This window comes from Cricetulus griseus, chromosome 7 (genome assembly GCF_003668045.3).
Source record: "Cricetulus griseus strain 17A/GY chromosome 7, alternate assembly CriGri-PICRH-1.0, whole genome shotgun sequence".
Classification (NCBI taxonomy): domain Eukaryota; kingdom Metazoa; phylum Chordata; class Mammalia; order Rodentia; family Cricetidae; genus Cricetulus; species Cricetulus griseus.
The window spans coordinates 73604192-73630610 of record NC_048600.1 but is presented as its reverse complement, the minus strand read 5'-3'; the positions used below and the strand labels follow the sequence as shown (position 1 = coordinate 73630610).

At 43.9% G+C, this 26419-nt stretch overlaps 1 protein-coding gene across 1 annotated transcript; it reads right to left on the bottom strand.

The window, feature by feature from the left end:
- Window positions 1–472: 472 nt before the first annotated feature.
- Nlrp3 (NLR family pyrin domain containing 3) lies at window positions 473–25937 on the bottom strand. The gene is made up of 11 exons (XM_027427333.2): window positions 25800–25937; window positions 24539–24597; window positions 23996–24316; window positions 20405–20518; window positions 17768–19523; window positions 16248–16418; window positions 13858–14028; window positions 10786–10956; window positions 4170–4340; window positions 3496–3666; window positions 473–1158 (listed from the first exon to the last, which is right to left on the bottom strand). Exons 3-11 carry the CDS (start codon window positions 24276–24278, stop codon window positions 1059–1061), a joined length of 3108 nt encoding a protein of 1035 aa, XP_027283134.1. The 5' UTR covers window positions 24279–24316; window positions 24539–24597; window positions 25800–25937; the 3' UTR covers window positions 473–1058.
- Window positions 25938–26419: the final 482 nt, after the last annotated feature.

The following is a 26419-nucleotide window of genomic DNA, read 5'->3' as shown; positions in this document are numbered from 1 at the left end:
TAACTATATCTAAAAGGAGTGTTTAATGGCATGGTTGCTTTGCCCCCCTATGTTAACAGTTCACCAACCACATTTCCATAGCAAAGGTCTGGAGGGTCCACTGGACAATATGAAACAATATTTCCACTCTGAACAATGCTGCATGGTTTAAAAGTTGTTCCTGTGTACGGAGAAATTGGTCAGTATGTGTTTATGATTTAGTGCTGCTTAGAGAGGAACTGTTCTTCAAGTGAATAAACCTAGGGTGAGCTGCTGTCAACCATGGACAAGATGCATTTTCTGTATTGTACTTCTATTTGAGTATGTCCTAGGAGTCACTTTTCCATGTGATCTAACCCTCCCCTGTGTGATGCTAACCTCTGCTAGTAGACCTAAAATCCTTCCTCCAAAACCCAAGTAATGGGATTTTTTTTCTCATTAGTCAAAGTTGAGTCATTTTGGGGGAAAAAGGGTATTTTAAATATGCAAAGCATTTATTTTTGTAGTTTATTAAGTTATAAATAACTTAAAAGAATTTTAGATACATTTTTAAATTAAGAAAGCAGTACATAATACAATAAATACAAAAATGGATTTTATAAATCTCTAGGTTTTCAGGTAGCTAAACAGAAAACATAACTCTAAAAATGAAAACAAGTAGCTGCCAAAGACTTGCCATCTAGCACAGAGCCAGCTACCTATACAGAAGTCAGTTAACAGAAAGACAAAAGCAATGATATGAGCAAATGTAAAGAAAATGAGAAGGGGAGAGATTAAAAGAGCAGCACAGGAGAAGAAAAGAACAAAAAACTTTCTGTAAGTTGGTTCCATGAGGTCACCAAGAGGGAACATCTTGGCAACTGAGGACATGATGGGAACCACATCCTCTGGCAGGTCCATGTTATCACTGTCTTCACGCGGGAAACATGCTTGGCTCCCCACATGAGCCTTCGCTCCAGACCCTAAACTAGAAGTCTTGCTGTGGTCCTGATGGTGGAGGAGAATTTAAAAACCATGAAGAATGGTATGCACTGGGGCACAGAGCAGGACTGTGGCACCTGGCAGTCCTGTTTCCACACCTACCAAGAAGGCTCAAAGACAACTGTCAACTCAGGCTTTTCTTCCTGAAGCGCTTCTAAGGCTTGTTTTGTTTCATAATTAAAATACATTTCACCCAACCTGTAAAAACAGAAAGAAAGCTTTGGGTTAGACTCTTCAGAAAACTGAGAATTAGGCCTTTAAAGTGTTAGCTCATCTGGTGTGGTGGTGTAGACCTATAATGTGAGAACTTGGGATGCTAAAGCAGGAGTACCACAGTTCAAGGGTAGCCTGGGGTACTTAGTGAATTTGAGGCCAGGTCAACCTGGGTACTTAAGACATCATCGTGTGTGTGTGTGTGTGTGTGTGTGTGTGTGTGTGTGTGTGTGTGTGTATGTATGCACATATGCATATAATCTCATCTCATTTCCTTTAATCTCATCTCCATGCTCTGAGATACTGAGTGTCCCTAAGCAATGTAGTTTCTGTGCTTTTTAAAGAAAATCACACCATGTTGTTCAAACTGCCCTCAAACTTCTAGACTCAAGCAGTCCTCCTTCTCAGGCCCTCTGACAAATTGGAGCTACAGAGTTTTGTACACTGTTTGTTATATTTTGATCTTCGTTTTTTAATATATTTTGTTTATTTTTACAAAGATTTATTTATTTATTATGTATCCAGTCTTCTGACTGCATGCCAGCAGAGGGCACCCGATCTCATTCAAGGTGGTTGTGAGCCACCATGTGGTTGCTGGGAATTGAACTCAGGACCTCTGAAAGAGCAGTCAGTGCTCTTAACCGCTAAGCCATCTCTCCAGCCCATATTTATTTTTACTTTATGTGCACATTTATCTGTGTGAGTGTGTCGGATCCCCTGGAACTGGAGTTACAGACAGTTATAAGCTGCCATGTGGATGCTGGGAATTAAACCCAGGTCCTCTGGAAGAGCAGCCAGTTGCTCTTAACTGAGTCATCTCTCCAGCCCTTCATCTTCATTTTTAAGTAGACACGATGGTGTATAAATCCCTGGTCCAGTAAATCCCCATAAGTCCTTTTCCAAGTTCAACCGTTAAAGCAGCTCATGGCCGATCATGCTTCATCTGTTGGCCTCCCACCCCTACTTGGATGGATGCCTTGACTCCATGTAGTTACAGTTATTTCACTGTGTAATATCTAATGACCAATACCTTTTACAAGATAACTGCAATGTCCTCTCACACCTTACTATTAGTATCCAGTGTATGTTTAAATTTCCTCAATTATCTTGGATATATTTTATAATATGTTTATTCAATCAAGCTCTACAAATCTACACATTGCAATTTCTTAGTATGTCTCTCAAATAGTGTGCACATTTTTCATTCAGCATTTCTAATTTCTCAAATTAGAAATCCTCCTGCCTCCACTTTCTGAGTGCTAGGATTATTGGTGTGAGCCACCACAGCCAACTCAAGCACCAAATTCATCCTCGTTATTAAAGTTTCCTTGAAAGTTAACTGAGGAAATGAACCACTGGACTTACATCTTTTCCAGCAATGTCTGGTTGAACTGTGGACTGTATGTGTGTACACCTTCAAAATGTGTTGTAGTCCTATCCTGAAACGTGCTAAGGTCTTCAGGTGGTGACTGGAAGTGGGTGAAAGTCTAAGAGCAGAGTCTTGTGAAGGGAATAGAACCTTTACACCATGGAACATGCTCTCTCCCTGTCTCACCTTGAGTGTGAGCTCATGGTTAAACAGCTGTCTGCAGGTGAAAAGGCTCCTTTTCCAGCAAGTAAATAAGCTAATCCCGTTTTAGACATCCTGGGTTCTAGAGCTGTGGTTAAATAACTCCCGTTGTTTAAGTTACCTAACCAATAGTGTTTTGTTTAAGCTAACTAATATAAGATGGTTACATCCAAGAATTCCCTAGGCTATTTTGAGCCTGAGTTCAGTCATAACAATCCCTCTGGACTGGCTCAGTTTCCCCAGTTTTGTTCTTCCCAGTGGCTTCTGGTCCCACTGTGGCTAGGACCCCTTGTCAAATGGCTTGGCTGTCTATGAATACCTCTTCCCTTGGTTCTTATTCATTCTGTCCTAGGCACTCCAGATTTCAAACCACTCGAGATCCAACTGAGTGTGAAAAAAACTTCCCATCCTTAAAGAAGAACAAGTCTGAATGAAAAGCAGCCACACTGAAAGTAGTTATGTGCAAGGGATTGTGTGTGTGTGTGTGTGTGTGTGTGTGTGTGTGTGTGTGTGTGTGTGTGTTTCCCCAGGGTGGAAAGTCTTTTCACACCCAGTTGAATCTTGACTAGTCTGAATATCTGGATGCTGTTGAATATCATTTTTCCCATATTGCTATATTTTTAAAAATCTGCAACAACTGGCCTGATCCATCTAACTCTACATTCAAATTGATGAAGAGAAGTTCTGAGTTTGGTCCAGTGGTCACCTCCCCCTCAGCACTCTGACCCCCTCGTGTGAAGCTCTGCACTCACTGGAGGCTCTGCAGAAGGCAGCCCTGCTGTTTCAGAACCTCACAGAGCATCACCACACCCAGGTCGCCCAGGTCGTTGTTGCCCAGGTGCAGCTTCCGAAGGCTCCGGTTTCGGGTCAGCATTGTGGAGAGATTCCAACAGCAGTGTGAGGTGAGGCTGCAGTTGTCTAATCTTCAAGGGAAAAAAAGGAGGGTGATGTAAAGAAAATATCCTGCACCACCCCTCCCTCCAGATCTTCAAGATCTTAGCCTGCATTGTTTCACATGCTTTAAAAAGCCAGGGAACAAGCAGCATGATGCAGCTTTAGACAAGACAGTACTGTTGTTTTTCTCCCCGCTTTAGGTGGGAAAGAAGTTTTATTTCCCAATGCACTAGGTTGTGTAGACCAAAATGGTAACAGAAATGTGTTAACTGACTTTTTAAAACACTGTTTCCCCCTGATTTCCACAAAATACCAATGTCTCACCATATGAATTTGTTTGTGGTTTTGAGGCCTGGGGTTGGCAGAAACTCAACTTTTAAGCTTCACACTATCTAGAAACCTTCCTGTTCTCACTAATGAGCTGGCAGACTCCAGGCAGACTCCTCACTCCTCAGACTCAGACTTGCCTCGTGGTTGCTCCGAAGTCTACCTCACACCACATATTCCCACCTCAGTCAGCCCGTGGACTCACTCCAGCATCTGTAGCTTGCAGTCAGGGTGCAGAAGTCCCTCGCAGAGGAGCTTGAGCCCTGTGTCTCCAAGGGCATTGTTTCGTAGGTAGAGGTGTGTGAGGGTCTGGCTGGCTTTGAGCACAGAGGTCAGATCTGAACAACAAATGGATGTAAGGCCAGAATTCACCAACCTACAGGAAGAACAGAGGAAAGAGTCCTCAGTGCCCAGGCTCTCTCAGACATTACACATCACTTGGAGCTGCATCCTCCAACTTAAAGGTCAGACGCCAGAATCTAGAACACAATCTGAAGTGTGAACCCAGGTCTCTGGATCCCACGGGGGATATGAACAATGGTCTCAGCATATGCTCTACTTAGATGAGCACAGACAGAGAGCCAAGCAAATGGTCGGACACATCCACAGTTCCCACACAGAGAGGTTGGAGAGATGGCTCAGAGGTTAAGAGCACTGGCTGCTCTTCCAGTGGACCTGAGTTCAATTCCTAGAAACCACATGGTGGCTCACAGTTCTCACACAAATTCCCTCAGTCAACGGACACTCCTCCATACCACCTCATCTAAAAGAACAACCCACACTCCCCTAACTGTAATCCTCAGACACTGCAGAGAGCCATCTTGGTTCAGATGCCACCCTGGCAAGATAGCAATGCAGCCACAGTGCCACACACCTGTCATGGATTAGAAGCTGAAGGTCATGAGGTCGTGTCTCCCTAAAAGCCGATGAGCAGATTGCTGTAGGGAGCAGACTCAGAGTCAGTCAGGATTCTGCTGATTGACTGTAACCTACAGTGATGTGGCAAGAGAGGGGGCTGGGACTGTGTGGGCCAGGCAAGGTATGGTGACATCACCTTCCTCTCCAGCATCCACTCTCTGTCATTCTTCTATCCATCTGCCTGTTCCTTCTCAGAGCACAAAGTCACTGATTTGTACTAATACCAATGGAATGAGAGTTTTTAATTTTTTATCACATTTTATAATCGAGACAGACAAGAGACAGAGCATACACATCTGTGAAGCTTAGGGGACAACTCTGTGAAGTTGGCGCTTTCCTTCCACTCTGTGAGTCCCAGGAATTGAACTCCAGTTGTGAGGCTTGGTGGTGGGAGTCTTTACCTCTGGGGTCTCACAACAGTCTAAGAATTTTTGATTTACTATTCTTAGTAAATCACTGTCTACAGCCAAGTGTTGTGCTTTAAATATGTGTTCCCTCACAGACTCACATGTTTGAAAACTGGGTCCCCAGTTGGTGGTGCTGTTTAGACATACTGTGGAACCTTCAAGACATGTGGCCTGACTGGAGGAAATAGGTCACTAGAGGGAGGGCTTTATCTAGGATCACCTTCAAATATATCTGTGAGGAATTTTCTAGATTAGGTTAGCTAAGGTGAGAAACCCTACCTTAAATAAATGTGGGTGGCACCATTCTAGAGGCTGGGGTCCCAGACTGAATTAAAAGGAAAAAGCCAAGTGAGTACCAGCATTGTCTCTCTCTGCTTCCTGTTTGTGGATACAACGTGATTAGCTGCTTCACACTCCCACCCCCATGAGCTGAACACGTTGTGAACCACAATAAACCCTGTTTTCTCTAAGAGTGGTTTGTCAGATGTTCTGTCACTGCAGCAAGAAAAGTCACTAATCAACAGATAGCTTTGTTCTGTGGCCTGAACACAGATTGCTACATGCTGCATTCATTCCATGTGGTTTTCCTACTTATCAGCAACCTGCCTTGTTTCATTATTACAAATTCAAGATAAAAGTGTTATTTTCATTCCCTTTTTTGTTGTTGTTGTTTTGTTTCCTTTTGAGATAAAATCTCTCGTAACCCAGGATAGTCTCTAATTTGTTGTATGGTCTAGGGTGACTTTGAACTTCTGATCCTCCTGCCTCCATCTCTGGAGTGCTGGGATTACAAGCGTGTACCACCAGCCCCGCTTAAGAGGTGCTGATGATCAAACCCAGGGCTTTGTGTGCCACAAAAACACTGCCAACTAAGCTATAACCATAGCCTCCATATCTCTACATTTAATTAAGAAAAGTAGAGATCAAAATAATTATTTGAGTACCGGTAAGATGAATCAGTAGGAAAAGGCTCTTTCCTGCCAAACCTGATGATCTGAACTTGATCCCCACAGCCCACAAGATGAAAGAAAGGGGGCTAAGTCCTACAAGTTGTCATCTGACCTCTACATGCATGCCACAGCATACATACATACATACATACATACATACACACACACACACACACACTAAATAAATAAATAATTGTAATAGAATTATTAATCAGAATAATTACTTGAAAAATAATGAAAGCTTCCTATTTGTCAATGGGAAGAATAGAATCAGCCGAACTTCCATGAGGAAGAGATTATGAATGATAAAGAAAAGTAGAAGAATAGGCCAGGCCCTTGGAACAGAAAACTAATTCAATAATCTCAGAATGAGTGGAAGGTGGGATGATAACTGCCCCCACCTACTAAAAAAAGAAAGAAAGAAAGGAAGGAAGGAAGAAAGGAAACGACAAGACAATGAAGGAAGTGAAAGTAGTGGAAACTTGTAACTGCCCTCTGTGAATTTGCTGGGAAATCTCTGGAAAGTACCCTGCTCAGCAAGTTAGAGCAGGGCCAGGAATGGGTCTAACAGTAGTTGAAGGGAGGGGTGTTATAATACCTAAGCTAAGTTTTATGTGCCCATGTGTGACACTTCTGTAACACAGGGGATCTGGGACTAGATATATTGTGCAACCAGAGAGACTATGCTAAAGTTCAAGAGAAGAAAATAGTAATATATAAAAATGTCTAAAATTTTTAGATTGTTCATTCCACATTAGGGATCTATTGTGAAATAAATACACACACACACACACACACACACACACACACACACACACACACACACACACACAAAGTTATATATACAAGCATGTATTTTACAGAGTGATTGTAACAGTAAAAATGGAGAAACTTGACCAAAAGTTCTTGACTTAATGAGTGGCTAGATAAATGATGATGAGAGGTACTATGAGGTATTGTGTTCCAAACTATTTTCATGAAGCCATATGGAAATGTATGCAGATAAATGAAAAACCAGCCAAAGCAAATATTTATATTGTGTTTCTAGTTTGAATAGCTAGTCACTGTTGGGTTGAATTCTGTCCTCCCAAAACATTTGTTGAAGTTCCAGTTCTTTAAAATATGACTATCACCCTGCAGTGGTGGCACACACCTTTAATCCCAGCACTTGAGACACAGAGGCAGGTGGATCTCTGTGAGCTGACGGTCAGCCTGGTCTACAGAGCGAGTTCCAGGACAGCCAAGGCTACACAAAGAAACCTGTGTGGGTAATTTGAATATAATTGTCCCCATAAGCTCATAAGGAATGGTACTATTAGGAGGTGTGGCTTTGTTGGAGGAAGTGTGTCACTATGGGAGATGGGCTTTGAGGTCTCATATATTCTCCTGTCATACCCAGTGTCTCAGACCACTTCCTGTTGCCTGCAGATCAAGATGGAGGACTCTCAGCTCCTTCTCCAGCGCTATGTCTGCCTGCAGCCACTCATACTATGATGATAATGGACTAAACCTCTGAAAATGTAAGCCACCCTGTGGTGGTTTGAAAGAAAATAGTGCCAAAGGGAATGGCACTATTGGGAGGTGTAGTCTTTTTTGATTAGGTGTGGCCTTGTTGGAGGAAGTGTGTCACTGTGGAGGCAGGCTTTGAGGTCTCATATATGCTCAAACCACACCCAGTGAGGAAGACCACTTCTTGTTGCCTGTGAGTCTAGATGGTGCTAGAGTCCTTCTCTAGCACTAAGTCTGCCTGCACACTGCCTTGCTTCCCGCCATGACAATAATGAACTAAATCTCTAAACTGTAAGAGAGCCACCACAATTAAATGTGTTCCTTTATAAGAGTCACTGTGGTCATGGTGTCTCTTCACAGCAATAGAAGCCCTAACTAAGACACCCTGTCTCTAAAACATAAATGTGACCATAATTGGACATCAAACCTCACAGACGTAGTTGGCTAAGATGATGTCATTAGGTGGGCCCAAATCTAGTATGACTGACATCCTATCCTCATCAAAACCAGAGCTTCTGACTGGAGAGGTGCTCGGCAGTCAAGAGAGCCTGCTACTTTTCCAGAAGGCCCAAGTTTGGTTTCCAGTACCCAAGTCAGGCAGATCACAACTACCCATAATGCCATTGGGGGGGAGTAGGGGGGATTCCATGTCTTCTTCTCACCTCCTCGGCACTGTACTCATATGCAATATCCTCCCTGATACATACTCATACACATAATTAAAAGTAAATAGAAGGAGAAACCTATCTAAAGATAAAGGCCACAATCAAGTGATGTCTACAAGCCACGGTGGCAAAGACTTCCAGTAAGAAAAACAAAAGAAGACTCTCTTGCTCATGGCTCTCAGAGGAACCAGCTCAGCTAATGCCTTAATCCCTGCCTCTAGAATTGAGAGACAATACATTTATGTTGTTTAAGCCCCTATGTTTTGGGTACTATGTTATAACAACCTTAGTAAAGTTGTTATATTTCTATCTAAATACAGAATATTTAGATGGAAAGATGGATAGTTAGATAAATATACTGATGAGTAGTTGCATGGATCAATGTATGCATTGATAAAGCAGTTAAAGATATATGAGTGGATGGGTGTTTGTGTATAACACAGGGTCTGGAATTTTGCTTGCCAGGTTTGCAAGTGGCCTTCTCTAGAGACAGAGTAATCTTTCGCTTTTAGCGCCACACACCTGGATAATTCATTATGTTAAACTGTGTTATTTTTGTAGCAAAACTCATAAGTGGCATCTGGGTGTGAGATCCGTTTGGGAAGACATCTATCTGTCTATGGGTAGTTATTGGCACTCAGGAGTACATAAGATATCTTAGAGAGTGTGGAAACAAATAACAGAAAATCAGTGATGAAAGCTGCAGATCACAGGAAGAGAAGCCAATGCAGAGTGTACAGAAGAGGGGGAACCTATAAGCTCAACAAGAAAGGCGGCAAACACAGGAAAAGGAGCGCAAGGGGGAATTGATGAATGAACTAAAGCTCCAGGAATGAGTTAAGCTAAGGACTGGGAAGGACAGACAGGAGTGGAGCAGGATCCTGGGGACAACACCTACTACATACTGTTCTTTGGTCTATTGATTACCCCTCCCCTGTAGTGCTGTGTGTGGAAACAAGATCACTTCTACCATCAGCATCCACAACAGTGCTCCAGGGTACTTAGAAAACTCAGAGGCCAGATCATATCAGTTGATCAAAAAGAGCATCAAAAACTGTGTTGTTCTAGAAGCACCTGTAGCATTATAGGAAGCCAATTTGGTAATGTCTAGGACTGGGCTAATAGGACAAGACCAAGGAAGAATCAGAGTTTACAGTTAACTTTGGTTGTTAATTATGGATAATTGACTATCCCTGCTGGGGGGGGGAGGGGACTATCTTGTTAGTGTCAGATATTTAGGGTTTTTTTTTTTTTTTTTTTTTTTTTTTTTTAAGACACGGTTTCATGTAGCCCAGGCTAGTTGCAAACTCACTATGTAACTGTGGATGACCTCGAACTTCTGATCAATCTGCCTTTCCCTCATAAGTGCTAGGATTACAGGAGTGCACACAAAACCCAGTTTATTCTGTACTAGGGATGGAGCCCAAGGTATGATACATGCTTGCAAGAACTCTACCAATTAAGCCACCTATCCAGACTCATCTTGTTATATCTATCCTCTTTTTTTTTTCTGAAGCATGATCTCATATATAGCTCTGGCTGTCCTGGACCTCACTGTGTAGACCAGGCTGGCTTCAAACTCACAAAAATCTACCTGCCTCTGCCTCCCAAGTGCTGGGATTAAAGGCCTGCACCACTTTGCTCAGCTTGTTTTATTGTGTCCTAAATATTTATCTAGCTGCCATTTCTATCAATAATATAAATAAAGACATATTCAGTTTGTTTGTTTTATTTATAGATATTGACAGAATAGACAATAGTCTTTCCTAGATGATTTAGAAGAGACAGGGGGTAAGGTTAGGAACAAATGCCGAAGCCCTTCAAAGAGTGCAATTGCAAAACATAACCTGACTGAGGGCATCCTACTTAACAAAGGTGTAGGCTGGGAAATCACACAAGGGTGTCTACTTCCTAGCCAGCATCCACAGGCAAAGATCTGAACCCGCTGAGCCTCATTTTCACCTCTTCAAAATACAGGCATCGATAGCTACTTAGCTCTGTTTTTCTGAGGTCAAATGAGCTGATTGATTCACACAAGGGTCATGGAAGAGTAGTGAGTAGCCACTAGCTGGTAGTCTGTATTTTTATTTGCTGCAGAATTCCAATCTCAAAAACCTGATGTGGGGCCAGAAAAAATAGCTCATCTTGGAAAGGTACCTGCTGCTAAGCTGGACAACAACCTGAGTTCCATCCCTGGGATTCATGTATAAGTGGAAGAGGAGAACTGGCTCTATAAAGTTTTCTTCTGATACCGATGCTGCAATTGCCACCTTCATCTCTAGCTAATGAACTTTTTCTAGAGTGGCCCCATCCATGTTTTCCAAATAAACCATCTCTGAAAAGAATTGGATTTTCCACAAAGACTTACTTACCCCAGCTTCTGCAAGTTACATTGTGGGTGCTTGATTTTTTCACACAACACTTGAACTCCGGAATCTCCCAAGGCATTTTCTCCGATGTACAGTCTGGTCAGAGAATGGTGGGAGCTCAGAACCATGGCGAGATCCTGACAACACGCAGATGTGAGGCAGCAGCTGACCAACCTTCCATGCAGAGGGGACAGGGTCAGTGCCATCTCTCTGTGTACTCTGCACCATGTGCTAGGAGACTGTACCTACTGCTGCTTCCCTCTGCTAAAATCTGCACCTCAGCTCCACACAGCTCTCATCCCCATTCGGTGAAATAGCTTGTAATAAGCCCATCCCTGCACTAGAACATCTTTCCTGCTCCCTTCACTTGTTTCTATTGAAATAAAATGTGCAAATGGGGACCAGGGAAATGGCTCAGTGAGTAAAGACAGTTGCTACCAAGCCTGGCAACCTGAGTTTAATCCCAGAACCCACATAGTAGGAGAGAGCTGACTCAAAAAGTTGTTCTCTGACCTTCATACAAGTTCCATGGCATACACACATGTACACACACACACACACACACACACACACACACACACACACACAAATAAATAAATAAATAATGTAAAAATAGGCTTTCCAATGTACGTATTACAAAAATTTATCTCCTTTTTTTTTTTTTTTTTTGAGACAGGGTTTCTCTGTGTAGCTTTGGAGGTTGTCCTGGAACTAGCTCTTGTAGACCAGGCTGGTCTCAAACTCACAGAGATCCACCTGCCTCTGCCTCCCAAGTGCTGGGATTAAAGGCATGTGCCATCACTGCCTGGCCTTAAAAATTTATCATCTTAACCACTTTTGGGAGCAGAATTTTATCAAGGCCTGGTAGCAGAGACCTGCAGTCCCCGCTTCTCAGGAGGCTGAGGCAAAAGCGTCACAAGCTAAAGGGCACCTGGGACAACTTAGCAAGATCCTGCCTCAAGATGAAAAGGAAACGGCTTGGGGCAGAATGCTTGTCTATCGTGTAAGAGGACCTAGATTCAGCTCCCAGCACAAAAAAAAAAAAGAAAAAGCAGCACAACTCAGCGCCCTTAAGAGCAGCCATCACCACTATCCATTTATGTTCACCTTTATTTTACAAAACTGAAACTCTCTACCTATTAAAAACAAAACAAACAAAACTCTCCACTTATTCCTTACCAGTCCCTGGAAGCTGCCATTATGCCCTCTATTATGAATTTAAATGATTGTGGTACTCATATAAGTGTTTGCTCTTTTGAGACAGGTGTATCTTACTTAGTAGAATAACTTCGAGGCTTGTCTAGTTTTCAGCAAATATCAGAATTCGTTCAAATCTGTGTGTGTGCAAATCCACTTTCTGTCCTTTGTCCACAATGAACACTAAGAAGTTTCTAACTTTTGGCTGCTGTTGCTGACATGCTGTGGACTTGATGTGTGCAAACATGGCTGCACTGGACACACCCAAAAACACATGGATCAAATACAGTCTGATTCTCAGTTGTGTGCGAATCATCGTGCTGCTTGCTGTGTTTTACATTCTTGCTTCCTTGCTTTACATTCGTGTTTGCTGCTGTTTTACATTCCCACTAGAGCAGTGGTTCTCAACCTTCCTAACCCTGCCACCCTTTAATTCAGTTCTTCACGTTGTAGTGACCCCAACCATAAAATTATTTTCTTTGCTAATTTATAACTGTAATGCTACTACTGTTGTGAATCATAATGTAAACATCTGTGTTTTCTGATGGTCTCAGGTGACCCCTGTGAAAGGGTCACTCAGCCCTCAAAGGGGTCATGACCCACAGGTTGAGAACCACTACACTAGCGCGCCAAAAAGCTCCAGGACTCCAAGTCCTTACTGACACTAGTCTAGTTTCTTATTTATTTGTTGTGGGTTTGTTGTCTATAATAATCATGGTGATGAAATTGAATGTAGTGGCACGTACCTTTAATCCCAATACTCGGGAGGCAGAGACAGGCGGAGCTCTGTGAGTTCAAGGTCAGCCTGGTCTACAAAGTGAGTTCCAGGACAGTGAGAACTACATAGTGAGACCCTGTCTTGAAGAAAGAAGGAGGAGGAGGAGGAGGAGGAGGAGGAAGGAGGAGAGGAAGAAGAAGAAGAAGAAGAAGAAGAAGAAGAAGAAGAAGAAGAAGAAGAAATATGGTTATAAAACATGACCTGGCACCACCTAATCGAGTGGGTTTGTTGTTGTTTCTTTGCCTGTTTCATTTTTTTTGAGAGACACAGTCTCATGTAGCCCAGGCTGGCCTCAAATATGTAGCCAAGAATGACCTTGAGCTTTTGATCCTTTTGCCACTACATCTGGTTTAATGGTGCTGGGGAATCAAACCTAGGGCCTCCTGCATGCTAGGCAAGCACAGAACCAGCTGAGCAGCATCCTCAGCCCTCTAGCACTTTCTTGTCTCTTTAGAATTCAAGTCACGCTGGGCATTGGTGGCGCATTTCTTTAATCCCAGCACTCGGGAGGCAGAGGCAGGCAGATCTCTGTGTGTTCAATGCCAGCCTGGTCTCCAGAGCGAGTGCCAGGATAGGCTCCCAAGCTACACAGAGAAACCCTGTCTCGAAAAACAAAAACAAAAACATCAACAACAAAAAAAATCAAGTCACCTAGAAGCATTCATCGAGGACAACACACAATAAAAGAAGTGGCACCTCGCCTCAGCACCTCGCCTCAGCACCTCGCCTCAGCAGCATTTGTGTTTTTCCTATTTAGTGAGAGAACTGGGGGTTTTTTACAAACTCTCAAAAACTCTTCTACCATGATGCCTAGCAGTGCTTTTACTTCCTCGGGTACCTTAAAGACAGACATGATTTATTTGATTATTTATACACACATACACACCACTGTTATTTTTTCACATGTAGCTTTCCCCACAGCAATCACTGACTGACTAAATGACTTGGAAACTGGCAGAAGGAAACACAGGAAGTCCTCCTGGCCACTGAGAATATTCTAGTCCTCACACATGAGCAGATACCTAGTTGTGTCTCCCAGAAGGAGAGTTCCTGGAAGGGACCTCAGTGGCAGAGCTTCCTAAAGGGTGTGCCAAACTCACCAGAGTTTCTGCAGGTTGCAGAACAGGTGCCTCAGTCCCACACACAGAAGTCTGACTCCAAAGTCCCCCAGGGCATTGTCACTCAGATCCAGTTCCACCAGTTTCTGGCTGCTGCTCAGGACGGAGGAGATGTCGAAACAGCATTGATGGGAAAGTCCACAGCGCCCCAACCTTCACACCAAGTACAGAACCAGACATCAGAGTGTGGCCCCTATGAGAATATGGACCCTACAAATGCCCAGTCCCACATTTTCAAACCGTGGGGAGGTGGTGAAAGCTCTGGGAAGTAGAGCCTCTAGGAAGACTTGTAGGGGGAGTGTGGACACTGAGGGGGGTGACCTTAAAGGAATATTGAGACACTGTGCTCTGTGTGTGTGTCTGTCTGTCTGTCTCTTTGTCTCTCTCTGTGTCTCCCTCCCTGTCTGTCTCTGTTTCTCTCCATCCCAACTCTTCCTCCTCCTCTCCTTAGTCATCATGGTGTGCATAGACTCCTCTATTATATAGTACCACCATGGTATTCTGTCTCGTCACAGACTCAAACAACAGACTCAGCTGACCGAGAACTAAAACCCAGAGCCTAAACAATCTTTCCTCCTTGACTATCTCAGGTGTTTATCAAATGGAGGGAGAGCAGACAAACGGCCTCCTTCACAGCTATTGTCTTCCAGTCTGGACTTGGTCTCCACACCAGGCAGGAGCAGATGTATTCTGGGCTAACCCGAGTTCCTGAGCAATGCACAGGATGCAGTAAGAAGTGAGTTGCTGCTCACCTGGTCATAACCCAAGGCTATGGTGTAGGGACCCTTGCCATGAGTGCATCGAGCAGTGTTCATCCACTTTCAGGTGCACAAAGGGCCCATCCTGGTTTGTAAATGAAAAGGGTGGTGAGCCTGGAGCCCCTGTCTTCAGGAACTCCTAACAGCTGAAACACCCTCACTAGGCATGCATCACTGGGGTTCTCATCTACACAACAAAAAGTCCTTGCAAGCATCATGACCCCACCAATTCTGCTTGATGATTTACTCGCAGTGCTCTCTCTCTCTACACTGGAGAGAAATTTAGAAAGCCGAGCTGAGCTGACAGGTGTTCTCACAAAGTTCCTATTCTGAGTGGGGCAAGAGACACCAAAGCAACATCCAGGAAGACACAGATAGGAGGGGCGGGGGACAGCAGCCAGAGCCTCTCTATGCTGGGCTGGTCATTAGCTTTTTCCCAGTCTGTGTGGCATTGACTCCCTTCCTGGTGAACAGATCTCCATGAGCCACAAACAAGAGCTGTAGGGAATGTTAGCAAAGCTGAAGCAGAGCCCAGGACCAGTTCCTGGGTAAGTATCCGGTCTGCCAGTGGCCCACATAGCTTAGACAGACCACTGATTAAAATTTTTGATTCATTTTGTGCACTGTTGTCTAGCAATGGTTTGTCCCCAGGAGGCCATGTTTGAGTCAGAAGCTTGATCTTCAGTGTGGTGAGGTGAGATGTGTTGAAACCTTTAAGAGGTGAGACTAGGCACAAAATAATGACGTCACCACCTGCACAGCCTCAAAAGGAGTTTTCTTAGCAAGTCAGTTAGTTCCCCGAATTAGGGCCAGTGAAGAACATAGTGAGTAAATCTTCTTGCCACCCAAACCTAGTGACCTGAGCTCTATCCCTGGAACCAATCTCCAAAGTTGCCCTCTGACTTCTGCATGCATGTCATAACATGTGCAGGCCCACATTCACACACACACACACACACACACACACACAGAAAGAGAGAGAGAAACATAGATAACATACATAATACACTCATTTTTTTAAAGAAAAGAAAAAATAGAAATCTTCTTTTTAATTGTATTATGTTTAATTTAAATTTTTTCTTATTTCATATATTTACAGTTAATTATTTAAATAAAGTAGAGCATAGAATGGGGTATATGAGATACACATCCCCACAACATTTTGGTGTGTTCTGATCTTGCCAGCCATTAGAATCTGTGATGAAATTTCCCAGTTTTCACCCAGAATCCTCATCCATGAAGGAATAAAATACAAAGCCTTTATTTTGCCACGAGGAAATAGTTCTTCTCAGTTCCTCTTCACCTTCCCCATCTAAAGCTTTCCCTACTTACCTCAGTCATTCAGCCTGCCCATTTATAACAGAATCAGCTATGTTCCTCCAAAGCTTTGTGTATCAGAGTTCAACCCCAGCAGCCCACAGTGTGTGACCATATTTGGAAATAGGCAACTTCAAATAGGTAATTAAACTGAATCCACAGTGTTGGCCCTAGTCTATTTAGACAGTATCAGACACAAGGAAAGGTTGTAAGAGTTTAGAACATGGACACACAGCTGGAATGTAATGCAAAGACTCGAGGAAGAAACACACACCATACACAAATGTGGAGACTCACCACAGTCTCTGAATGTTACAGCCTGGATGCCGGAGGGCCTCACACAGCACCCTCATACCAGGATCCCCCAGAGTATTGTCGCTAAGGTCCAGTTCAGTGAGGTTCTGGTTGGTGCTTAGACTGGAGAAGAGGTCTCGGCAGAAGCTAGACGTGAGATAGCAGTTTGCCAATCTAGAATGGCACAGAAGAAGGACAGAAAAGAACATGGTTTTCTAATGTTAACAAAGTGGAGCTCAGAGCAGGCTCCCGGCACCTATTCATAGAAAAGTCTCCTAGATGTCAAGCCACCAGTCATAAATGTTCATTCAGAGGGAAGCAGGCTGGTGAGCCTTGGGTAGAGAGAGGTTCCTTTTGAAATGCAACGAAGTAAACTTTAGGCTTACTACAAACACCCTCAGACACCTCCTTCCCACATTAGACAGCTGGTGTGCCCCTGGCCTGGACATGCAGCAGACTGGTCCAGGATGTCCAATTGTAAAGTCCCGAGCCATGCTGCAACCACAGAAGCAAAGTCAGAATCTTAAAAGCTAAACCCATCTACATTGGTAGTTTTCATTTTCACAGTCATTTCTAGGATTCACATTAGAATATCCCTTATGAGAGTTTCTTTGTATACATGCAGGACTAGCTTTGTGACTCTGAACCTCTGATGAGGATACCCACATAGCTAGTCCTCTTGGAAGGTTCTGTGATAAACCAAGAAAGCCTCTGCTCAGCAAGGAAAATGGCTGTTACCTAAAGTAAGAGATCCCAACTTCTCATCAAGGGTTTTAGCCTGAGTCTCTGCCTTTCTCAAGAGTGTGTGGTCCTAATCTGGCCTCTTAGCCTCTCTCTACTCCTTTAGGGCCCTAAGGAGCCAATCTGTCTTCTTCTATCTCGTCTCTCTTTCCATCTCCCACTGGCATCATCTAAATTTTCACCTACTCTTCAAAAATTCAGATTGGTACCCTAGTCTCAGAATGTTGGGATCAGGAGGTGAGGTTTTTGGAAGATGGTTGGTCATACGGCAAAACCTCATAGATAATAACAGTACCTTGTGAAAGAGACAAACAAGGAGTTGCTTCCCCTCCTCCCACCAAGTAAAAAGAAAAAATATGTGGGGTGCCCAATATTCAGTCTTCCCATCCTCCACAACTGTAACAAACAAACCTTTTATCTTCAAAAATAACCTAGTTTCAAGCATCCATTACAGCAGCATTGAAATAAAGAGGATTGAAGTAAGACAGTGAGCTAGAGCTATAGGCTACATCTCCATGCACTGCCGCAGTCCACCTGATACTTTGTGCTGCACTGATATTCTCCCAAAATGCTTATTTCTTAGTTTACTGGATTTTGTCCTCAACCCCAATTATCCACCTAGCAGGAGTCACTCTCTACCAATGAAAAGGTGGCAGTCACATTATCATGAAGCTGGGCAATTATATTTGGAACATCAGAGAGGAGAGGAATTAAGGACCAAGAAATGTAGCCAGAAAGCATAAGGTGCTGGCTACCATCTTCTTGGAGCCAAATGCCCTTACCTGGAAGAACAGGCAGAATAGGGCTCTTGGAAAGCACACGGGACCTGGTCCACCTGTCGAGTTCCCCCCTTGTCTTCGTCTTCTTCCTTGGGTGAGTTGTGGAGAAACCCCAGGGAAAGTGTTTTCACCCGATGACAGTTCTTGATACAAAACGAAGAAACCACATGGTCCATTCTGGTAGAGAGGTTGATCTCAATTTTGGGGAAGTGGTCCATGGCTCTCTGCACAAAGTCTTCCTCCTGCATCTCATACAAGCAGTAGAAGAGTTCCAGCTGACTGGGCTGTCTCTGCAGCTTCTTGGCCTTGGCTTTCACTTCAATCCATTTTAGCAGTTCCTGTCTGACTTGCTGAGAGATCTTGCAACTTAATTTCTTCTCCAAATAGGAGGTTCTCTCCTGGTTTACAAGGCCAAAGAGGAAACGGACAACAAAAATCAGATAGCCTTTTTCAAACTTGCCATAATTTTCTAGGAGGACCTTCACATCTCGGTTCAGAAGATCTGAACAACCTGCTGGTCCCTTCCTCATAGCTGTCCCCTCTTCTTCCTCTTCCAGCAAGTAGTACATAGCAGCAAAGAACTCCTGGAAGGTCATGTGGCTGAAGCTGTAGAATCTCTCACAGTCCACTTCCTTTTGGAACACGTTCATCCTCAGGAATGCAGAGACGTCTGCCATCTGCAGGCCATGTTTCCTCAGATCACACTCCTCAAATAGGATTTTCTGGTTCCAAATGCCATCTGCAGCCAGTGAGCAGAGCCCCTGTAGGTGGGAAGAGAAGAGGTGCTCCTCCATGTCCCCTCGGGATTGCAGCAGGCTGGAAAGGAAAAAGACATAGACAGCGGTAGTGGTCTTGGAGGTCTGGGCCAGGCTCTTTCCAGTCTCCATCTGCTGCTTCAGTCCTGTGCACACAATCCAGCAGACCAGGGGGATGAAGCACATGGTAAAAAGAATCTCATTCTCTTGGATCAACCTGAAGGCTTCCCTGGCCTGCAGCTCATCTGAGAAATACTTAAAGAAATACTCCTTCCTTTTGGCCTCAGAGAAACCTAGGATCTCTACATGGCGAGGGTGGTCCAGCAGATGCTGCAGCTTCTCCAAGGCTACCGGCCTCGTTGTAATGAGCAGAGAGGCCTTGGGCAGCAGCTTCTTTCGGATGAGGCTGCTCAGCAGAATGTCTCCCCTCACAGCCTTCTGCCAGTCTGTGCAGACCTCTCCAATGTGCTCATCAAAGGCTCCTTGCAGCTCATCAAAACCATCCATGAGGAAGAGGATCCTGGAGGGCTTGTGCAGGATCTTGCACACTGGTGGGTTTGAGTCAGGCCAGCAGCTGACAATCAGGTCTCCCAGACTCCTTGATGTTCTGAGGCTCACCTCTCGACAGTGGATAAAGAATACATAATCAAATTTGTCTTTGAAGAGCTTCCCAGATGCCCAGTCCAACATAATCTTCCTGGCTAGTATTGTTTTCCCAATGCCTGCTGCTCCCTGGAACACCACTGTGTGTACAGGCTCTGTGTTTTCATCCTCTGGATCAAACAGTGACCCCAGCTTAATGGAACTCATGCGGCTATCCCACATTTTGGTCCTGCCAATGCTCAGTAATTCATTCTCTCTCTCCTGCTTGCTCGGATGCTCCTTGACCAGTTGTAGCTGAGTGTAGCGTTTGTTGAGGTCCACACTCTCACCCAGACGTGCATTCCTATCTTTGATACAGTAGAACCTGCTTCTCACGTGTTTTCTGTACATCTTACAGTAATCTGCAACAGAGACAGGAAGGTAGAATTCAGGAAAAGCCCACACATACCTATTCTCCAACAATAAGCTATTAGTGGACCTATGCTCTTATAGGAGGAACATTGAAAATTGTGAGGATCCAATAATAACAACAACAAAATGCACAGAGTGCTGTCAACTAGGGAGAAGGTGCTCACTAAACATTCATATACATATAGCAAGCTGTACTCACTGATGCAATAGTGGCGTGATTGTTATGGCAGTAACCAATGATTTTGTGATTGTATCTGAGGCCTATTCCCAAGGTAGGAATCATGTCAGGCACTCAAAATCCAATTAAAAGTCTATGTGACTGGGGAGCCATAGGCCCTAGTGGCAATGTGTTCTTCAGGTATGTCATTATATCTATTACTGTTTCCCAAAAGCATGGAGGCAACATGGAATGCAAATTAATATTAAAACATTTCCATGTGCCTAAAAGGAAAATAAGTGACTTATTCTCTAGATGAAGTAAGGATTGGGTTAGAGAAATAGGAGGCACAATTTTTCTCTACTGCTCAAATGTATCAGGTCCCCAAAATTCTGCTGTCAAGTACTTCCCATTCAAGATAGAGCAGAAAGACAGCACCATAGGCACAGCCTCCAGCCAGAAAATATGTTTTTACAGCTTTATACTTTTAGTCTAAAACCCATATCTACCTGTAGTAAACCTCTTCCCTGGGACTTTAAAAAACAAGGTAAATGTGCATTTATTTCTTCAGCTGAAGGTGGACTTCCTGAAGCAGGCCTTGTTCCCCAAAGAGGAAATTGTAGAGTATTCAAGCTTCCCTGCTTTCTAGTTCTTTTTCCAAACCTCCTTTTCCAAGTCGCAAAACAAAGTTGGAAGCAGAAGCTCCATGCATACCTTTCCTTTTTTTACAAATTGAGATTCGGGAAAGATATCCCAGTAAACCCATCCACTCCTCTTCAAGGCTGTCCTCCCGGCATACCACTGTGAGATCGGAAGCACAGGCATCATCTAAACACAAAAGAAAAAAAAAAAACACATACAAAGTACATCAAGGAGTCCTAACTCAGAGGATAGAATTGAGCCTCATCTATGGGGTGGGTCAAAGGCCCCTACCTCATATTCCTTCTGAATTAAACAGGGCTTAGCCAGCTTAAACACCTCTAAGCTAGGCACTTTGGAGTTGGAGGCGGGAAGATAAAAACTTATGAGTTATCCTCAGCTATGTAGTGAGTTCAGGGTCAGCCTGGACTGCATGAGATCATGCCTCAAAGAGGAAAAACAAGGAGAAAGAAAAAAAAGTAGGGACAGAGGGGAGGAAACACTGCTTGGGTGGCAGACCACAGTTGTGTCATCAGAAGCCCAGTAAGCATGATCCTGCTTGCCTCGATTTGAAAGGATAGCTGTCAATCATCAGCTAAACACCGTGCTCCCATGCCCAGAATGTCTTTTCCAGTCCTCTGTCTGTCAGAGTACATATGAGAACAAACAGTGTTTCCTTTGCCATCATCTGTCCCTGGCTGTCCCTAGTACCCTGACTTGGAGGCTGTGTGCATGATTCTCAATGTTCTCCTGGCAGGCTCCCTCTTCCCTGACTTCAGTTGCATGTTTGTAGCCTACTTGGGTTGCTATATAATGGGCTGCCATGTCTAGACTTATAGATCTTCAGAAATGGACAGTATCAGTCAGTCTAATTAAGTAGTTCAGAACACTGACCAACTAAATTCACATAGAAAAATTTTAAAAATCTGAGTAGGAATGTACTTAAAGCAGTTCTTTTTACTCTGTGCTGAGGCTTAGGCATCGTTATCCATATAGAACTCCAAGGAGAGTCCAACATGTACCTACAGCCAAGAGCTATATGTCCACGCAGTCTGGATTTTCTACCTAGGGGAAATTTAGGAATGCTGTAACGAAAGCCCCCTCCAGGAAAACATACACCACAGGCTAAGGACACAAACAGTAAAGTACTTCTGTTGTGTAAAATTATTCTGGAAGACAATGCCAGGGATGTAGATCAGTTGACAGACTCCTTTCTCAGCATGGACAAAGTCTATCATATACCATATAAGCCAGACATGGTGTTAGCACACACCTGGAACCCTCAAACCCAGGAGGTGGAAGCAAGAGGATACACAGTGAGCTGGAGGCAAGCCTGGCATATGTGACACCCTATCTAAAGAAGGAAGGACAGGAGAAAAGGAAGGGAAGAGAAAAGAAAAGAAAGCACCACTAGCAATGAGATCACAAAACAAAAATCTAAACATCCTAGCAAACTATGCTGTCAACATAAATCTCACTTAAAGTCTCACTTTAACCCAAAAGAGAACTTCAAATATGGGTGACAATTTTTACACTTAAAATCCAGATATGAGAGCTATGCTTCTATAGTGTTTTCTGGCTTTTTACTCTGTCTATGGCTGGCTCTGAGTGGGAAGCCTGGGTAATTAGAACCTCTCCCTGGATCATGCCATTCATTTGAAAGCACTAATAGTACTAGCAATTACTTTATGGGGTTACTGAAAGAACAAAATCCATTAAAACTGCCTAGTATAGGGGTCCTGGCGTGGTGATTCAGTGGTTAAGAGCACTTACTGCTCTTCCAGAGGACCTGGATTCAGTTTCCAGAACCCACATGGTGGCTCACAACTGTCTATAACTCCAGTTCCAGGGAATCTGATACCCTCTTGGGCCTCCTTGGGTACCAACACATACATGGTGCACATATAGGCATGCAGGCAAACATGCATACTCATAAAATAAATATATTTTGGTTGGGTTTTTTTTTTGAGACCTGATCTCTCTGTTACATAGCCCTGGCTGTCCTGGAATTCATTCTTTAGACCAGGCTGGCCTCTAACTCACATAGGTCCACCTGCCTCTGCCTCCCAAGTGCTAGGACTAATGGTGTGTGCTACTATATCTGGCCCAAATTAAATCTTTTTTTTTTTTAGTTTTTCTGACACAGGGTTTCTCTGTGACTTTGGAGGCTGTTCTGGTACTAGCTCTTGTAGACCAGGCTGGTCTCGAACTCACAGAGATCCACCTGCCTCTGCCTCCCAAGTGCTGGGACTAAAGGTGTGCACCACCAACGCCTAGCCCAAATTAAATCTTATTTTAAAAAAAATTACAGGGAGAGGTGAGTCAGTGAGTAAAGACACAAACCTGATGACCAGGTTTTGATCCCCAGGACCTACATGGTAGAAAGAAAGGATCAGCTCCTGCAAGTTGTCTTCTGACCTCTACATATATAAATGTGCCATAGCACACACATACATGCACACAAAATAAATAACCAAAAACATTTAATGTTTTAATATGAAAAATCTGAAATTGCCTAGTAAGTACTTCTACTGCTAAGATTAATACTTCACTCTTACTGTATATGTTCTTAGTACAGACACAATTACAGTTGCTGGTGGTGTTCAATTTGATTGCAACATTCTCTGTCACACAGCTCTGTCTTTTTCTCCTGTATCACTATTACCTTCCCTTGCCATGCACCTCCTCGTCTCCACTGACCCAGTGATGTAGGATGGAACCCAGGGCCCTGGGTGCTCTACCTCTGAGATACCCCTACCCTAGCCCATTGTGATTACTCCCTCTGCCACTCCAACTCAGTATCTCTGCCTGTGACTTTCTGGGTACTCTAAATCCTTTCTGCTGTTTCTCTTGTTCAGAGCAAACGAGCATCCGCTAGGAGCTGGGTGGAAAACCAGAGATGGGTCTCAGCACTAAACAGACTTGGAGAGCATGGTACCAGTCACAGCAGGCTCCTGGGAGTGAGTGAATACTGCAACTGGATTTTACAGAATTAGAAAAAGCACACTGCTTCCTCCCACTCTCTCATACACAGCCTGGAGAAGAGGAAAAACCATGATAATAGATTAACATTTTAAACTGGCTAACATCTTTATGGCAAAGGACATAATCTCCCAGCACTTAGAAGGCAGAGAAAGAGGACAGCTTGGAGTACATAGCAAGTTTGAGGCCATCCTGGGATATGTGAGACTCTCATTCAAAACCAAAGAAAGGAAGAGGTTGAATAAACACAATTATCCTCTGGAAGATAACGAGACAAGCAAAATGTAGTATCTACATGGATATTGATCATAAATCTTTTTAAAGAGGGAAAGTCTGACATACAAAGAGGGAAAGTCTGACATATGTAAAGTCTTATGCTAAGTGAAATAAGCCAGCTACAAGAGACAAACATTTCATGATTCCACCTGCATGAGGAATTCATTGTGGTAAAGTCCACAGGAACAGAAAACAGAATGGTGGTTGCTAGGAGACCAGGTTAGGTAAGAAGAATTATCACCTAGTGAGTTAGGAGCTTCAGTTGTGTAAGATGAAAAGCACTCTGGAAGTTGGTTTCACAACAATATGAGTTTCCTTATTACTAAGCCATGCACTTAAAATTACTAAAATTCTACATTTTAGGTTATGTGTACTTTACTGTAAGAAAAAATCTTCTTGTTCACTCACTCCACTCTGGCTGGTCCTTCTTAGCTTTTTCCCAGAGGTCTCTCCTGTTGATAGCTGCAAAGATCCACACAGCCATGGCCCATGCCTTTTCCTCCCCATTGAAGTCAATCATGAGTGTGGCTAGATCCAAATAGTCAGCCTTCTCCATCTGGCCCCTGGGGAGTGGAATGCAGCCCATCTTAGGCGGATAATCTTCCAAATGCATTTTGAATTTCCTGAGGTCCACATCTTCGAGGTCCTCTAGATACTGGGCCAGCTTGCAGCGGACGCTTGTCATCTTCATCAGCAACTCTTTCCAGGGTCTTTGGGCTTAGGTCCACACTGGCATAGCAGGAATGAAAACCCCATGTGGGTAAGAAGAATCTTATTTAAAGTCTCCACTTCCAGAAAACTAGTTGCATTTAATATTGAATCATCATGGGGTACCCCATGGGTTAGTACAGGTTTTAAAGTTTCTTAACTCAGAAAATTCAAAGGAAAAAAAAAATCACTCGACTCTATGAATCACTACCACTGACCTTGGAAATTAAACCAAATGCTTACCAGAAAGTTCTCTTAGCTTGATCCTGGAGTGTTCCCTGAGCCATGGAAGAAAAGTTCCTCTGTAGAGATCAAAACAAATAAGCTGTCAATGCAATCGGCTGCAGTACACGGAGAACAAGCATACACGAGAGCACAGAACTGTGGTTCTGTGTGGTGACAAGGCTGCGACCTGGCCAGTCGTCACTATTACTCAATTTCAGCTTCCTCATTTACTCACTGAGAAAGCAAAAGAGATTGCTTTCCCATTTCTTTTAATGGAAGGTTCTGGTTTCTTGCTCCTATTTACATCTGAGGGAAAGGAACAAAGGAAGGAGAAAAGATGCTATAGCAATGACAAAGCTCCAGAGGGGCAGGACTCACCGCACAGAGGGGTGGACAGTCTTCCCCTGCGCCTCTATTTGTCCCTGAAGGATGGAACCTAATCAGGTGGAACGTGGGTGGATATAAAGGAGAAGGAAATGCACACATCTCCTCAATGGCTCTTTAAAATTTTCACAAATATCACGGGCATCATGGTTCACATTTAGTTATAACTCATTGACTAGACACTGCCCTGATTATTCTTTCTCATCTAGTTTCTCAACTCAAGTGTGTAGGTTCCTTCTGCTGAGTAGTAGAGACGCTAAGTGGCTTTCTCAGACCAAAGCCATTAATGATGGGGAAGGGAAAGAGCCTGGAAAATGGTAATGGACTCTACATTGATATTTATATGACAGCGAGTTGATCCTGGAGATACCTCAAGCTCAATGACTCCAGTTCCATTTCCGTTCTTGTGTCTCCTCTCCCTGCCTCATGCAACAGCTTGCATCCTTCCTCCCATTTATCTCTAGTGTTTTTGCTGATAGCTGTCCCAGATCTACAGATCCTCCTAGATTTTGACCTCTCAGCTCCCATTTATACCAGGATTTTCCAGTCCTCTGATCCCTGCTCCTGAGACCTACCGCAAACAGCTTTGGTCTTTACTTTGGCTGCCTCCTGGCCTTCCAGCACATTCCTTCACCCTCTGCTGCCCTGAGTGAAGGCTGGGAAAGCCTGTTGAAGTCCTAGGAAGCTATAATCACTTCTTCTGCTCCCTCCACCCAGCTCCCATGCACCACAACATGCACAAACCAAATAACCAGCAAATAGCACATCCCAGAAATACTTTAAAGTTAGACTTAGAGTCTAGAAGAAATTTCTAGTCTTTTGACCAAAACAAATCATGCCATTAAATTCCTTCCCTGGAACTTTCACCCACACTGCTCCATGAAGCTGTACTCACCCAGACACCAGCCTTAGGTTAGCCAAAGAGGAAATGAGATGAATTTATAATGGTCACTGACACTGGAGGCAGGAAGGATGTGGTTTCAGGAAGTGAACCAGCTTGCATCACCGTCAAAGGCAAACTAACTTACTCATCTGGATGGGTTTTCCAAACCCAAGCAATACAGCTGGGCTGCAGACCCAAATTCCCCAGGGTCCTTGGCAAAGCCTTGAGAACAGTGGGAGAAGGTGAAACTTCAGGGCTCAGCTCATACTGCAAGCACCCCAGGGAGGTCTGGGACCCCAGGAAAGACGGAAGTGAGCAGTGATAAGCAGAACTGGTAAGTGGAGAGTTGAAAATAAGGTCAGGCTCTGAAACTTTATGTTCCACGTTCTTTCCACTCGCATGGAGATGGACAGCAGTGTTTGCCATCTCCCGTTGCGTTGAAGGCAGATGTCCTACTCCACGACTTCTGGACTCACCTGTCAGGTTGATGTGGACAATTAGTGTCTGAGGAAAAGGCCAAACACACTTGGCTTTCTTTACCCCTGAAGAACAAGGGGAAAGATGGCCATGCAGACCTGTCTCCCCTGTTCCGATAGGTGGCTATAAGACCACAGCCTGACATGGGTTCCACC